This window comes from Lytechinus pictus, chromosome 19 (assembly GCF_037042905.1).
Source record: "Lytechinus pictus isolate F3 Inbred chromosome 19, Lp3.0, whole genome shotgun sequence".
Taxonomy (NCBI): domain Eukaryota; kingdom Metazoa; phylum Echinodermata; class Echinoidea; order Temnopleuroida; family Toxopneustidae; genus Lytechinus; species Lytechinus pictus.
This window is the reverse complement of record NC_087263.1, coordinates 2,063,013-2,078,298: the sequence shown is the minus strand read 5'-3', so window position 1 is coordinate 2,078,298 and position 15,286 is coordinate 2,063,013. Positions and strand designations below refer to the sequence as shown.

General features: G+C 38.2%; 1 protein-coding gene across 1 annotated transcript; it reads left to right on the top strand.

Annotated features, from left to right (window-relative positions):
• The first annotated feature begins 1,688 nt into the window (after window positions 1-1,688).
• LOC129283368 (protein-glutamine gamma-glutamyltransferase 4-like) lies at window positions 1,689-13,529 on the top strand. Its single transcript, XM_064113669.1, has 13 exons — window positions 1,689-1,984; window positions 2,550-3,075; window positions 3,709-3,874; window positions 4,373-4,485; window positions 4,914-5,255; window positions 5,553-5,716; window positions 7,199-7,479; window positions 7,843-7,915; window positions 9,028-9,224; window positions 9,683-9,907; window positions 10,643-10,797; window positions 11,539-11,732; window positions 12,576-13,529. The coding sequence occupies exons 2-13, from the start codon at window positions 2,560-2,562 to the stop codon at window positions 12,718-12,720; spliced, it is 2,571 nt and encodes an 856-aa protein (XP_063969739.1). The 5' UTR covers window positions 1,689-1,984; window positions 2,550-2,559; the 3' UTR covers window positions 12,721-13,529.
• The last annotated feature ends 1,757 nt before the right edge of the window (window positions 13,530-15,286 follow it).

The following is a 15,286-nucleotide window of genomic DNA, read 5'->3' as shown; positions in this document are numbered from 1 at the left end:
TTCATTTATTTCGCCGAATTAACACTTGGTCCAAGTAGAACAAATGGTATACGGACTCAATGGCTATTGTAACAACTGGTTACTAGACGAAATGGTAAGTGGACCAAATGGCAATTAGACCATGAGGATAGTGGACGAACTGATGGTATAGACCTAATAATAGTACACGAGTTGGTAATTTGCTGAATTGGCATTAGACCAATTGAAAATAAACCGTAACCAGGTCATAAATTTACCGCCATTGTTTTCATCCCACCATCACGTTCCTTGGGGCGATGGAGATAAAAATTTTATACAATTTCAAAACAACTTTATCTCCATAATCAATTTGATTTGCATTTGATTAAAAAATTTTCAGCACCCAACCTCTGTAAAAAAGAACTCAGTCATATTTCAGCCCCATATGAATAGAAAAAACTATATGCTGTCGTATATTTTTTCTTGAGATTAGGCCTATTTTCCGTCCAAGTTGAATATCGAAATAATAGTGTGATAGTTATCTGTTATTTTCCTATGATTGCACATATATAATAGAGGTCGGCAACCAACTCCGTTGTTTACCGGCAACGCGTTATGTAGCTATGGCAACGGGACGCCAAGCGAGAGGTAACAATAACTTGGTTAATTGTGGCTTATGGTGGTTCATTTAACCATGAAATATATTTTAATAATTGCTACTGTTGATAAGATTTACAGGGGGTCGTTCGTAAGTTAAGAGTGAATTTAAGAACGATTGGTGATCTGTTCTTGTGTGTGGTAAATGATACTCACTATTAAATGTTCATTAGTATTATTTAGAGGGTCAGAAAGGTTTACCAGTCGTTCTTAAAGTCGTATGCATCGTACGTACCGGCCGTGCGAAGAATCCCATTGGCATCCGAACGCCTCTGTCAGTATTTCTCTTGATTCAAATTCAAACAGCCAAGAAAATAAAATTTAGGCAACCGGGACACACTTTGAAGAGCCCAAGGTAGATTGATTGATTCGATTTGATTTTTCATGTATGATACAACAGGTGGAAGTGTAACTAACGTATGGAAATACCTTGACAGGAGAGCCCAATAAGCCGATATGGCTTATTTCCAATTAGGGTCATTGTGCCATGTATGCTCGATGATTTTTAGGATAGCATCTAATATGTTCGAATCACGGCCTCCTTAATTATAATATGCCACTTCTCTCATTAAGGTTATAATATGGCACATTGTGAGTGGGATTTGAAAGTTCGAAATATCTGGCTGATCAATACTTTCCAAATTAAGAAAAAAAATACTCTAATCAATAATATAATGGTCATATTTACCAATGAATCAATATTCATCCATACATTTTTCCATTTATATACTCACTCCTTTATCATCATTCGATGTCGTCAATCAAAAACAAACACATTGTTGAGTTGATATCTCGTCTGTCAACTACGCATGGGTGCTCAAACTCCTCTCCTACGCATGCCTCGACTTCACCGCTGATCCTAAAAGGGGTACCTTTATTGACAGATTTGTCCTTTCAATAGAAATCGATTTTCTCTTACACCAAAAGGAAGGAGGCCATTGGATTTCTTTGAAAAGACACAATTCAACGTGCGAGTGGCCAGTCATGGGTTGGCTGCCAACTCGCTCATAGAAACTTCGGCCTTTCCGCAAGGTCGAATCCAATATAACCTATGGTTCAAATATAAACAAAACAATATTTTCAATGAATGAAAGTTAGACAGATCATGATTTCTAGTCCCTTGTCATGCGTAATTATGATGAGACACATTAATTTTAAGTTTCAAAACATGATATAAGGCAATGAGAAAACACAGAGTACATTCGGTTCCACTTCGGACATGGACGAATTGGTCCAGGTTTTGATGGGGTGAATGATTGGTTGGTCGAGTTGTCACGGTCTCCTGTTTACAATCGCCTAGTAGTAACACATAGTAAACAACAATCATCACATGGATTTCTTGCTTTTAACTGGTTTCTGCAAATAAAATGTAAGTACCGCAATTTTATGTTCGTAACAATAATGTGAGTTTTATTATTCCTCTCTACTCGTATCGGTTAGTATATAGGTTTGATTACTTCCATTACCATTACTAACAAGTGAGGTAAAGTGTTAACATTATCGTTGCAGAAGGAAAAGTAGAATAACTTGTAGGGCCTACCAATGGCGGATCCAGGGATGGGGGGGGGGGGGGGGGGCGTGCTCCCCTTTTGACAGACATAATCGAAATTTGTAATGTAAATAATATACCGTTTCTACCCAAGTGTGCCCCCTTTTGAGTTTGATTACATTTTTTTTGGCTTGTCAAATTTTCCGCGAGCGAAATGACCTTCAATTTTAGGTAAAAAAATATATATTTATATATTTTTTTTGCTTGTCAAATTTTCATGTGCCCCTTTGGGAAAATCCTGGATCCGCCTCTGGGGCCTACCGTCATCAGTTCAATGTCAGTAAAATGCTGTCTATTGCATCTTATCAAAGTAGACGTTCCAAAAAGTAATTATTTAAAGGGATGGTCGTGTGCTTTGATTAAGAATATATTTCTCCTTTCAAAGATTTTCAACGATGGGTTCAGGTTCAAGCCGATCAAGTTCCGGCCAAGCTCCGGCCGGTACAGTCAACAGATCAGGTGATGGACGGAGCTCCTCTTCTTCAGACCCCAAGAAAACAGGATGGGAGTGGTTTGAGATCAACTTCAGCTCCATGGAACTAGGATTCGATTCCGATGATGAAGGGGATGCTGGTGATGATGCTCCTCCTGCGGATACTTCCCCTATGTCTCCTGGACCTGAGGTAGCCGGGGAGGATGGAGGTGGAACAGCACCTACGGAAGACCCGGGTACAGCTGCTGATTCTGCAGCCAGTGGAGGAGCTGGTGGAGCTAATATGCCCCCAGTGGAAGAGACAGTGGATCCATCTCCAGGAGAATCGGATCCTGCTGTGGCGGAAAGCGATCCAGCTGCGAAGCCTGAACCAGCCCCTGCCAATGCCTCCGAATCGACCCCTGCTCCTGTTCCAGCTCCTGCGGCCCCTGATCTCTCCAATCTGCCATCACTCTCCGTTACTGGGGTTAATCTATTTGTAAGTATATATATGCTTGTAATGGCGTGCGATGAATTTGAAATAAATGATCATTGCAACAGATGTAGCAAACTCCTGTAAAAGCGAATTTGTTCATTTTATTGTTATCTTATTACTCAATTGATTAAAATGACATCAGCAAAAATGATAAAAATTAGATAATAATTAAGATAGTGATAATGATAATGATGATGACGTGGTTAATAATGATAAAGATTGATAAGGGGTAGGAGGAGGAAAGAAAAAAAACCAAATAAACGAGAATAATAATAAGAATATGGTTTTGATGATGGTGGTGCCGGTAATGACTAAGTTTTAAGCATAAACACCAACATCATCACCGTCATCATCATTATCAACATCATCATGTATTATTGATATGTTGTTGTTGCGCCCATTAGAATGAGAATGGTAGTGGTGTTGTTGCAATACCAAGGTCCGCATTATGCTTCATAATTAAACCCAATCACACAATTAAATTCAAGGTTATTGTCCGATTTTGATCCATCATACGGGAATCTATCTCTTTTTTTTTTAGTTTGTAATACATGTCAGGTTCATTAGGAAGGTAGATTAGACCGATGTAAACTGAACATGACTCCCTGCTTTCTCTATGTCCTTAATGATCCTTAGGAATTAGAAAATGCGAAAGCACATCATACCGATGAGTTTGAACAGGACGCGAGTGGAAACCCTTGCTTGATTGTCAGGAGAGGTCAAGAATTCACCATGGAGGTCAATCTTAACCGGAAGTACTGTCCAGAAATAGAAAAGATACTTCTACGATTTGCTGTAAACAGTAAGAATGTTTCCAAAAGATGAATTTGTGATATAATAGTGGAATTCATTTACAAAATTGACTTATATTCACACAAAACTTTATGTATGCTGCACCCAAGGTAATTAACTTTCTTGCAATATTTATTGTTTTTAGCTCTGAATCTTTCTTTTTTGCTGCATTACGATATCCAAGTAAATGGGTAGACGGTACACTTTTAAATGTTTGGTAACATACTGTCTAACAACTGGTTAAAAAAATCATCTAACTCTGGGTAGTTTTCAATCAATACTGTGTCTAGTTTTCAACCAAAGCACACATTATTGGTTTAAAACTACCCAGAATTGGATCAAGTTTTAACCACTTGTTGTGTGGACAGTATGTTGCCCAACATTTTTAAGAGTGTCACCTTCTGCAGGTATAGCGTTGCCTTTAACCAAGAGTGATCCGACATTATCTATTAGGGTTGTTCACCGTCTGTTCACATTCGCTTTTTAATTGCTTTTTTTTTTATTGTAGCAAAGATTCCCCGACCTACGAATGGAACCATGATAACCCTTCCTCTGAACGGTCCAAATGAAGAAGGAGAATGGAGTGTCAATGTTGAATCGATCGAGGAAAAATCTGTGAAGGTATAATGTCACATAGTTAATTGGTATGGTCCTTAGCCTTTATCAATGCCTTTTACCTGCTTTCTTCTTACTTCCTCTAATATTAGTTCTATCCTCGGACATTCCTTGCATTACTACAATGCAATAGGCCAGTACTGCAATAGGCCCTTCAATGACAACCTTCTATGCGAGTTAGTGAATGCCAACATTACCAAGGGGTAGGCCTACTGGAGGCAATGTTGACACACAACCAATTTGATCTCATTCCAAAGCTTTGCATACCTCCCTTGAAAGGGATATTGAATATCCAGAAACAAATTCATATTTGTTGGGAATTAATCTTCTAAGATTATATTATCTGTGTTGGTATATAATTCGATTATTTTACTGCTAAGGTCTAAAATAAGACGATAATTATTTGTACAATTATCTTGGACATGCACCTGCAGGTAAAGGTGAAGAGCGCCCCCACAGCCATTGTTGGCTGCTACATGCTGACCGTCATTGTCAAGTACCTCAAGTCTGGCGTGCGACGAGAGTTTGCCCAAAGGAAAAACAAAATCAACATGCTCTTCAACCCTTGGTGTGAAAAGGACTCGGTGTTCCTCGAGAGCGAAGACGAGAGACAGGAATATGTCATGGAGGACATGGGTCTTATCTGGCGTGGATCCTATAAGAACTTCCACGCCAAGAAATGGAACTTTGGACAGTTCGACCTTGATGTCAGAGAAGTGGTCTTTCAGCTTCTTGAGGATCATATCAAAGCGGAAGACAGGTGGAATCCCGTTAAGGTGAGTTATCAAAAGATACAGAAGTTTAGAAATGTTGTCCTTGCTCTGAGACGAGTGGACGCTGCCTTTCGGCTTTATCTATGGTGATCTACAGGCCTAAATAATAATAATAATGATAATAAACTCTGTATGGTGTACCAATATTGCCCCCAACAGCTTTGCTGCCAAAGGGAACTTCCAAAAAGTGTTGAAAAATGTTTTTATCGTTGTTTACTCTTGCTTCTTCAAAATTAATAACGGCTTGATATCGGTACATAGGTACAAATTGATTGTCTTCTCTTCTGTGTGTTTTTTAAGGTATCTCGGGTGATGTCTTCGATCATTAATGAATCTGGTCGAGGTCTTACAGGCATACTGGTCGGTAACTGGAGTGGATCCTATGATGATGGTACTAGTCCCACCAAGTGGAACGGCAGTGTGGCGATCCTAGAGGAGTATAAAGAAACAGGAAGTCCTGTTCTGTAAGTTCGCCATGGCATCATGGCAATATGTATTGTATATCCCATTTAATCTTCATGATAATGCATTATACACAATGATAGGGACTTTCGCAACGGGAAGGAATCAAGAAAACAACAAATGGATTGAAAACACCCGTCAAATAGCAATATACTGCTAAGATGTCTTTGCGAAAATTCAAAGTTCAAGGTTTTTGATTGGTGAACCAATGATTCATCTGCACCGACCCCTATATGGCCGCCATCTTGGATTTTTCAAAATGGCCGCCGTGAAAGGGTCTTTCTGCAAGGTTCAAGGTTTATTCTTGAACCTTGAATTGGTGAACCAAACAGCAGTTCATGGTCAGTTTCTGAACTGACGAAAAATAGCAATATGAACTTTGTCAAGAGTCAAGGACGAAACTGCTTCTCTGAATCACTAACCTTTGACAAAGACTGCTCTAGTTTATGAAAGGCAATTGACAATAAATTGTCCTGTTCCCAAAGGCTTCGTGCGTCGTGGAACCGAAAACTTTCTGTTTACTACACTCTTAAAGCAAATCAGTCAAATTGACTAGACCAGTAGTCAGTTGGGTGTAACGAATATGTCTGATCACATTTCCGACATTTTTTCGTGTAAAAAAATAACAACTCTTGTTCTGGTAAAATATGACTAGAAAATAGTCAAATATGACTAGAATAACATTTGCACCCACCTGACCCTATTAACTGATCATTTTTTAACTGATTGGTTTTTAGAGTGTATTAACTCCAGCCCGTTATGTTTTGAGTTTGACTCCTGCTTTCGATCCCACTACCTAGTGTTAAGTATCGGGGTTTTTTTCAAAGAAAAATTGGTTAATAAGATTTTATCATTCTCCAGGAAAACATTGATCGATGACAGTCCATTTTATTGGAAATGCAATTAAAGTGTTATCGACGTCATTTGTTTATCGAAATGAATGACGATGGACTTACAAAATCTTGATTTTTCATTCTTGTCTTTTTGGTGCAAATTACTTTAGAGTGTTAGTACAGTATTTCTTCTAATTTGCAGTGGTACCATCAATGATCTCTTTATTGACTTCGTTTAAATTTATATTTGTAGTTGTTTATATATATCCAAATTAACTGTTGCTGCGCTAGCGCCAAGAGCATCTCTGGACGGTGTATGCGCTCAATAAGACATCACCATTATTATCATTATGATGATATACTGTGAAGTGCCTACTAAAGCATAATTTGATACATGTTTACTAACTCATCGCGGCTTGGCCTAAGTCTCCTAAAGTACGACACTCACATGTCTAATACTGTTCACAAAGCCATATTTGATAGAGAGTTCGGCCAACCCGGTTTCAGTGGGTTACCAACGTGGCGCATGCCGCTTTGTTAGGCAAACCCAATTCACTAATAAATTGCGCCATTTTGTTAACCCAAACGGGTTGGCCGATCTCTCTCTATTAATATATATGGCTGTTTAATGTGTCGCCCGCCCTCACGCAGGTACGGACAATGTTGGGTCTTCTCTGGAGTCTTCACCACCATCCTGCGTTGCCTTGGTATACCCGCACGGAGCGTCACCAACTTCGCTTCAGCCCATGACACCGACGACAATATGACCATCGATAAGTACGTTGACCTCTGGGGGAACGACCTCAAGAGAGGTCACGATTCGGTGTGGAACTTCCACGTCTGGAACGAGGCCTGGATGACAAGACCGGATCTAGATCCTGGACTAGGAGGGTGGCAGGCTGTGGACGCTACGCCTCAGGAAACTAGTGATGGTATACAAATTCTCTCTACTCTGTATTTCGGATATTCAAATTTGCAAGATATTATTCGTTTAAACGGAATCTCGAAATTATCTAATAATGTACGATATCAAGTTTCTTGTCAACCTTCAGAAAGTTATCTTTAAAAAGGCCTAGTTGTGAAAATGCCAATGAGTGAGGGAAGGGTCTAACAAAAGGGGCCCGTTGCATAAAACTTTTTACCTGAGAAAACTCAGGTTGTTTTTACCGGAGTTTTTGCGGTGTGTTAAAGTCAATGGCAGAAATCAGACTAACCTTAGTTTTCAGTTTTTACCAGAGTTTTCTCAGGTAAAAAGTTTTATGCAACAGGCCCCAGGTGTATTTTCTTATTAACAGGGCAATTCCAGTGTGGCCCTGCCCCTGTGATTGCGGTCAAACGAGGTTTGGTGAACCAGGGACATGACACCCGGTAAGTAAACGGGCTCATATCATTACCTCTTCGGTAAAGTATGAGTGATACTAGTACTCATTCCAACAAGGTTGTGGGAATCGGGGCGCCTTTCCTTTTAGGTAAGTGACGACAACCTATGATTTAAACACAATTTTGTAAGATGTTTCGCGACGTGTACATGTATGCATGTTCATCGAGCTGCTACTCATCTCCATTAAACAGGATTCAGACGCCATTTTTTGTCATATATCAGGAAATTTCAGACATTGACAACCACTCTTCTCCATGGATATGATGGATGTATTCTGAATTACCTATTCGCACTTTTCCTCTCTTTGAAATAATACCAGGGCCTCGTCTTATAAAGTGTTGCGATTGAAGCGATCAACCACAACAATGAAAAACCAGCCAGGGTAATATCTAAAATGCATACTTTGTTCAAAATGTCATGCATATTTATACATTTATTATTTTCCTGAAAATTCAGTGTGCTTTTCTTTATTTACAAAATGACATTGTGCAAATCTACCGTAGTAGAAATTATGACATTGGTGGATTTCCATACAACTGAGGGTGACCGGATCAATCGCAACTCTTTGTAACACTGAGTTCAGGGGAGTGTTGTTTCGTCAACAGTTTTGTCCGACAAGTTGTCAGATCTGACAGCATTCCTTGAATCTGATTGGCTGAGAGGCACTGTTACTATGGTAACTGTCGGATAAAACAGGATTTGTCGGATAAAACGTCCGACAATCAAGTCCTTCATGAAACACTCCCCTGACCTTTAAAATGGTATGTGCATCTTTTTGCGTATAAATATGATATAGGAAGATCACAATTATTTTTTAAACGCATGTTCGCAACTACAGTGTACCTCAATGAGATTTTAACGAATAATATATTTAACCTTTCATCCATCAAGAGGAGATTTAAACTTTCCGGGGGTAGTGAATACCAATCTTGTCGTTTTAATAATCAGATTATATCTAATGATGAAAATAATAACCACAGTCATTCCGCGAGTTGCAGACCGTGGTTATCACAATTCAAACAATTATTGGTTGCCCTTGACAAGGTCAAAATGTTGACATGGTTGAGGAGATGTGTTACCTGCCTTCTCCTTTCATCAGGTTCGTATTCGCGGAGGTCAATGCTGACAGGGTTACCTGGGAGGTTCGGAAGCGGAAGCATAACCCCGATGACCCCATGTCAGCAAGCTTCAAACACATTGGTCTCTCCAATAACTCAGTGGGCAAGAACATAAGCACCAAAGCCGTGGGGAGTGATGCCAGGAATGACGTAACGTCGGAGTATAAGTTTCCTGAAGGTAAGTCGCAAAAACGGTTTGCTACTTCTTCGCGTTACAAGTTCTCGATTTTGAGAATGACAGAAACTAAATTTGCCAACATGTATATTCAAAATGACAAGCACAAACAACTCACCCCCTAAAAAAACGGTACAGAGTAGTAGAGCGCCATATAGATAGGGGCAATTTGCTTCCCAAAAGTTATATGACTAGATTTTAGAGCTGATTAGTGCACCATTTTGTTACGCTGGTCGGAAACTTTTAGAAAGATAACCGTCATTTAGCACATAAACGATCATACCTTCGGTGACATTATGTTCTATTTTATTAATTTCCTGCATCAAAAAGGATAAGTGTTTTATTCTATTCTCAGAAAAGTTGTTTGAGAGAATGTTGAATGCCTTGCTTCAGTTAGGAGCGTGATAACTTGTCACTTTTACGCACGTAAAACTTTTACTTCGAAATTCATGTTCTCGTAGGATCTGCGGAGGAACGTGCAGCGGTCATGAACGCGGTCAACAAGGGGATGAGCCGCGGTGTTTACCGCGAAGACGGGTCGGTTGACGATGTCGTCTTCGTCGTCGATGACATCAGTGACGTCTGGATCGGCGACCCATTCCGAGTCAGCGTCAAGGCTACGAATAAATGCGACAAGGACCGAACAATTTTCATGAAGTTGAATGTTGAAAGCTGCTATTATACAGGTGCGCATGTTAATTTGCAAATATTAGGATGCAATGTTGCCAAAAGATCGGTAGATATCATAAACTGAATATCATTCATTTCAATTTTCAATTTATTTTGTTCCATTCCATGTTAAAATAATAGCTTTCTTTCTAGCAAATTTTGTAGCAAACCTTCATTCTTTCTCATAATTGTTTTTCTTTTTATCTACATTAACCACTCTCCACCCAATCGGTAGGAAGGATTTCTTAGAATGCTCGATGCGCCCGATCAGGGAAGCCGAGCTAAAGCCTGGGTTAATATGCAGCTTCTTTTTGCCATTAAAATAATAGCATCAACTTTTATAAATATAACAAAATAAAATATTTATACAACTAAAACAGATACAATAATATGCAACATTTGTTTAGCACTTAATACAGTTTTTCTAAGCGTTGCATATTAACCCCGGCTTTAGCTCGGCTTCCCTGATCGGGCGCATCGAGTATTCTAAGAATTCCTTCCTAACGATTGGGTGGAGAGTGGTTAATGTAGATAAAAGGAAAAAAAATATGAGAAAGAATGAAGGTTTGCTACAAAATTTGCTAGAAAGATTTAAAGATGTAAGATTTAAATGTAAAATAGACTGAAGGGGGGTGATAATGAAATGGAAATGCGAAGCGATAATTCATGTTATTAGGACTATTAAAAAATAGGCTTCATGTTTCTTTATTATCAAATCGAAACTACTTTAATGTTTGTTTATTTCTTTAAAGGTATTGCGCTGGAATCTATAAAGAGGGAGAAGTTGACCTTCAAGATTGGTCCCGGGGAAACGCTCGAGAAGAACATTAGCATCGAGGTCGATGACTACCTCGACAAGATCGACGACCAGGCATTAATCTCAGTGTTCGGGATCGTCTCGGTCAAGGTAAGGTTTGTAAAGGCCAAGAAATTATTAAAATGCTACAGTCAATGGATTTAGTGCTCCAAATTCTTCAAATCTTGAGGAATATAGCAACTGTGCACGACGAAACCACAAGGTGGCGCTGTTGAAAATAAATTAGATCTGCCTTGATTGCATCAGAGATCACTGAACCTTTAAACGGATTGGAATTCATGTTTCTGATTCAGTATCTCGCCAGCAGAGGTACCATCATGTTTGGGCAAAACGAATGATTCCACGGACCATCTGTATAGTAAGTTGGAGGGAAGAGCCATTATTATCTGATTATGGTGTTGTGGATTAGCGGATGTCTTCAAAATTTGAACCACAAGGTGTGGGGTTCAAATCCCCTCCCCGCAGCACTCGCGTCCTTATAGCAAAGCATTTGTCTCAATTTCCCACTTTCCACCAACGGGTAGTAAAATGGTACTCGGTAGAAGGGAATTCCATGAATACTCGAATCAAATGTCCAATCAGTGTGACCTTGCTAAAGCCGGGATATTAGTAAGCAGTGCTTCAAAACGTATGAACTTTTATATTAATGGTGCATATTGTTATTATTATTATTAACCCACAAATGTGATCTTGAGAGAATTAATCTAGTCTGAAGATAGAGACAGCTATAGCAAGAAAACTATAGGATAGGAGCCACGTTTCCGACCGTGACGACGCAACCTCTACCTTGAAAAACATGTCATTGCTTCGCTTTATCTATTTCCTATACAGGAATCAAGCAAGACTGCAACGATTCTTGATGAGATCCGACTCAAGATACCTGACCTAGAGGTCAAAGGTGAGGTCAACGGGTCAGAGGTCTGCCTTACGGTAGGGTTCAAGAACCCTCTTCAAAGGACACTGACCGATTGCGAGTTTGTTGTGGAAGCTCCGAAACTTGTCAAACCATTCACCGTAAAACATCAGTAAGTATATTTACGCTTTATAAGAAATGAGTAAAGAGACAAAGAAGAAGAAGAAGAAGAAAAAAAAAAAGAAGATGATGATGATGAAGAAGAAAGAGAAAAGAAGAAGACAAAAAGAAAAAGAAGACGAAAAAGAAGAAGAAGAAGAAAAAAATGAACATGTTCGACATTGTAATTTATTCAGAAGTGTAACAGTCGTCGTGAAGGGGTTTTGATATGAAACTCCGATTGAAGTCAGGTTATTTTGGAACACATTGCTCGCCATACTCTGACAAACCCCCGAGTTTACAATCAGATGGCCGTGTGTTTGAAACCCATCAGGGCACCATTTGGCAGGACGTTGGTCTATGCCACCATTGATTTAAGGGACAACCGCCATAAGTCCTTGTAGTCTACTAAGGGATTTAGAACTGGTATACTTACTGAAATGCTTCTAAGAGAGTGGAAGAAATGCATCCATCACGAGAGGAAAACAAGAAAACAGTTTTCGCATCGCGACGCAGAACGAATAAAAAAATATAGTTCATGTATTGAAAATACCCTTCAAATGACAATGAGCAGGGAGGGCTTTGTCGGAAATCGATGAACAAAAACATCAGTTTCGTTCGAAGATTTGGAGCTGACGAAAAAAAATGCAAATAATCATGTCATTTTGTCAAGATTCCAGGTCGTAACGCTGCTTTTGTATTCACCAATTTTCGACAAAGACGTATAGGTTGTTCTTTTCATGAAGAGCATTCGACAATACATTTTCTATGTTCTTGAATCATCCGTATGGTGTTGTACCTCGGTACATCGTACATGTAATAAGCAGTTATTTAAAAAAAATTGTATGTTTTTCAGAAACATACAAGCTGGTGAAACGATATCGAAGGAGATAAAATTCAAGGCAAGAGCTCGAGGACGAAAGGAAGTCCTCGTCGAGTTCGACTCGCAGTACCTCAAAGACGTCACCGGGTCCGTTGTCGTACATGTCAAGGAAGTCTAAGGAGTCTAAGACATCACTAAGCCTCAAGAACAAAGAAGAAATGCGTACAGAGTATAACAGTCACAACCGTCCTGATATGGAATATCTCTCACAAATAGTGTCAATTAAATGTGTTAAAGAGAAATAATCAAAATGCTGCAATAATTTATCAGTCAGTGTCTTGACAAAAAATATTTTCATGTAATCTATTCAAGTTTAAACAAATCAGGTGCGGTGATTTGTAAACTGACTATGCATATCAGAAGTTTCTTTTAAAGACATGTCTGAAAAGGATTTTGGAACGCTATATTTTAGATCATGTTAATCGTCATAAAACGATAATTCTTGACATTTATTTCTCTGATATTTTAAAACTATATTTCTTGTAATACTGTATGTGAATAATATTATGTAAATATATGTAAATATTTATTCCAATATCTGCTCTGTACATTAATTTTTTATCAACGCATAATTTTTATACTAAGTGATGTATTATTATTTTGTTATTTGATTTGTATTTATAGATATATTTGCCATGATTTTAGAATTTCATTTTGTTATATTAGGAATTCAGGATCGTCTTCGCCCTTCCATTATTTTTCCGGTTCGGAACTAAGTGTTCAATAATTGTGGTATGCACAATTTATTTGACAATTATATCAGAATGTGCTTGTGGTCTTAACTCCAACAAACGTATTTTTTATATTGTCTTTATTTTGAGGAATACGTAATCTACCGACAGTTTTTATGACAAATGTATTTTCGAATGTATTATATTATGATTTCAGTACTGAAATATAGAATATTTGTTATTTTGGAACAATAAAGATTTTGTTACGTTTAGTTTTTATCCGCGTCAAATGTCTATTTACATTTTCATTCACATACATATATATATTTAATCATACATTCATGGCGTGTAGGCCCTACTGTGAATGAAAATAATACAAGTAACATTAATTATGATCATCGGTTAGTCTGCAGGCACAGACACCTGGTTTTCGCATTTCGCATAGTGCACAATGCAGAGTCTGAAGCAGTGAGACTAGACTCACTATGTACCGTGGCTGGCTGTACCAATTTTATTTGACATAGACGGAGAGTTAGGCGTGTAGTCTCTACTCTAGACATGGTATAATTGGTTATGGTTTCAAATATGAGTCTGTGCTTGCAGACTAATTACTGGTGATGCTTCAGTTACACCGCGAAAACAAACCCAAGCATACACAAACGCTATTACGTTATTACCAATGGCATACCAACACTTGGTTTGGAGTCGATTTCGTTGGTGTGACTGTATAAATGGGAGGCTTTTCGCATTTACTACGGGGGAACGCTCTACAACGCATCGATCCCTTATAAAATGTAATTAAAATCACAACGGAGAGCTGAGAGGCTTTTATCGAAAGTTGGTGGACTGGGGCAGCAGATCATCCGAAGATTTTGCACCGGACGAACAATTGCAAATATATCGTTGTACAGAGTCAAGGGATTTCGATGCTGTCCCAGTCCACCAACTTTCGACAAAAGCCTCTCAGCTCTCCATTTTGATTTGACCTGCATTTTCAATGGAATTGGTGCGTTGTGTAGAGTTTCCCCGTATAATGCGAAAAATGCGGAATAAATGACTATATAATGGCATACAAAATCTACTTGTAATTATGAGTACGCTTTGCATGGATTCGAATGAAGTACACTTCATGAGGTGTGGTCAGTTTTGAATACGTACAATATGAAATATTTAATAGCACATGATATGATACAAAATAATATACGAGTCACGGATATATGGGATTTCATCATGCTTTATCTATACATCTACTTTGACTAGTTCATCAAATCTTCTAAATGTTATATCAAAACGTTATCTATTACTTGCATCATATTTCAACCTTTATGGTAATAAACCAGTCCTCTCTGTGAAATGTTCTTTTTTCTATAAGTTGTCACTCAAAGCATATTCAATATCTGTATATTAAAATTCCAATTGATTTTGGAAATAATTATGCAAGTACATGTGTGACAATGAGGTAGGCTATTACGTAATGAATAATTAATTTGATAAATCGATAGCCATCTGACATTTCCTTTAAAATTACATTTTCATAAATTGTTTCCATCGTATACGTATGGAAATATCATTTCCTTAAGGATTTCATATGCATTATTTCACAAGTAAAAAATATAAAGATAAAAAATATAAAGAAATAAAAATCACTCATCCCATAACACATCATACAATTTATTAGTTAAACACTTACACAAATACTACTAACTCCTCATCACTATAATGCTTCTCTTCCCAATTCTACTATTCTTGCCACTTACTACTTCTGCTGCTGCTACTTCTACTACTACTACTACTACTACTACTACTACTACTACTACTACTACTACTACTACTACTACCACCACCACTACTACTACTACTACTACTACTATATTACTACTACTGCTACTCCTACTACTACTACTACTACTACTCCTACTACTACTACTACTACTACTACTACTATATTACTACTACTACTACTACACCTACTACTACTGTATTACTACTACTATATTACTACTACTACTACTA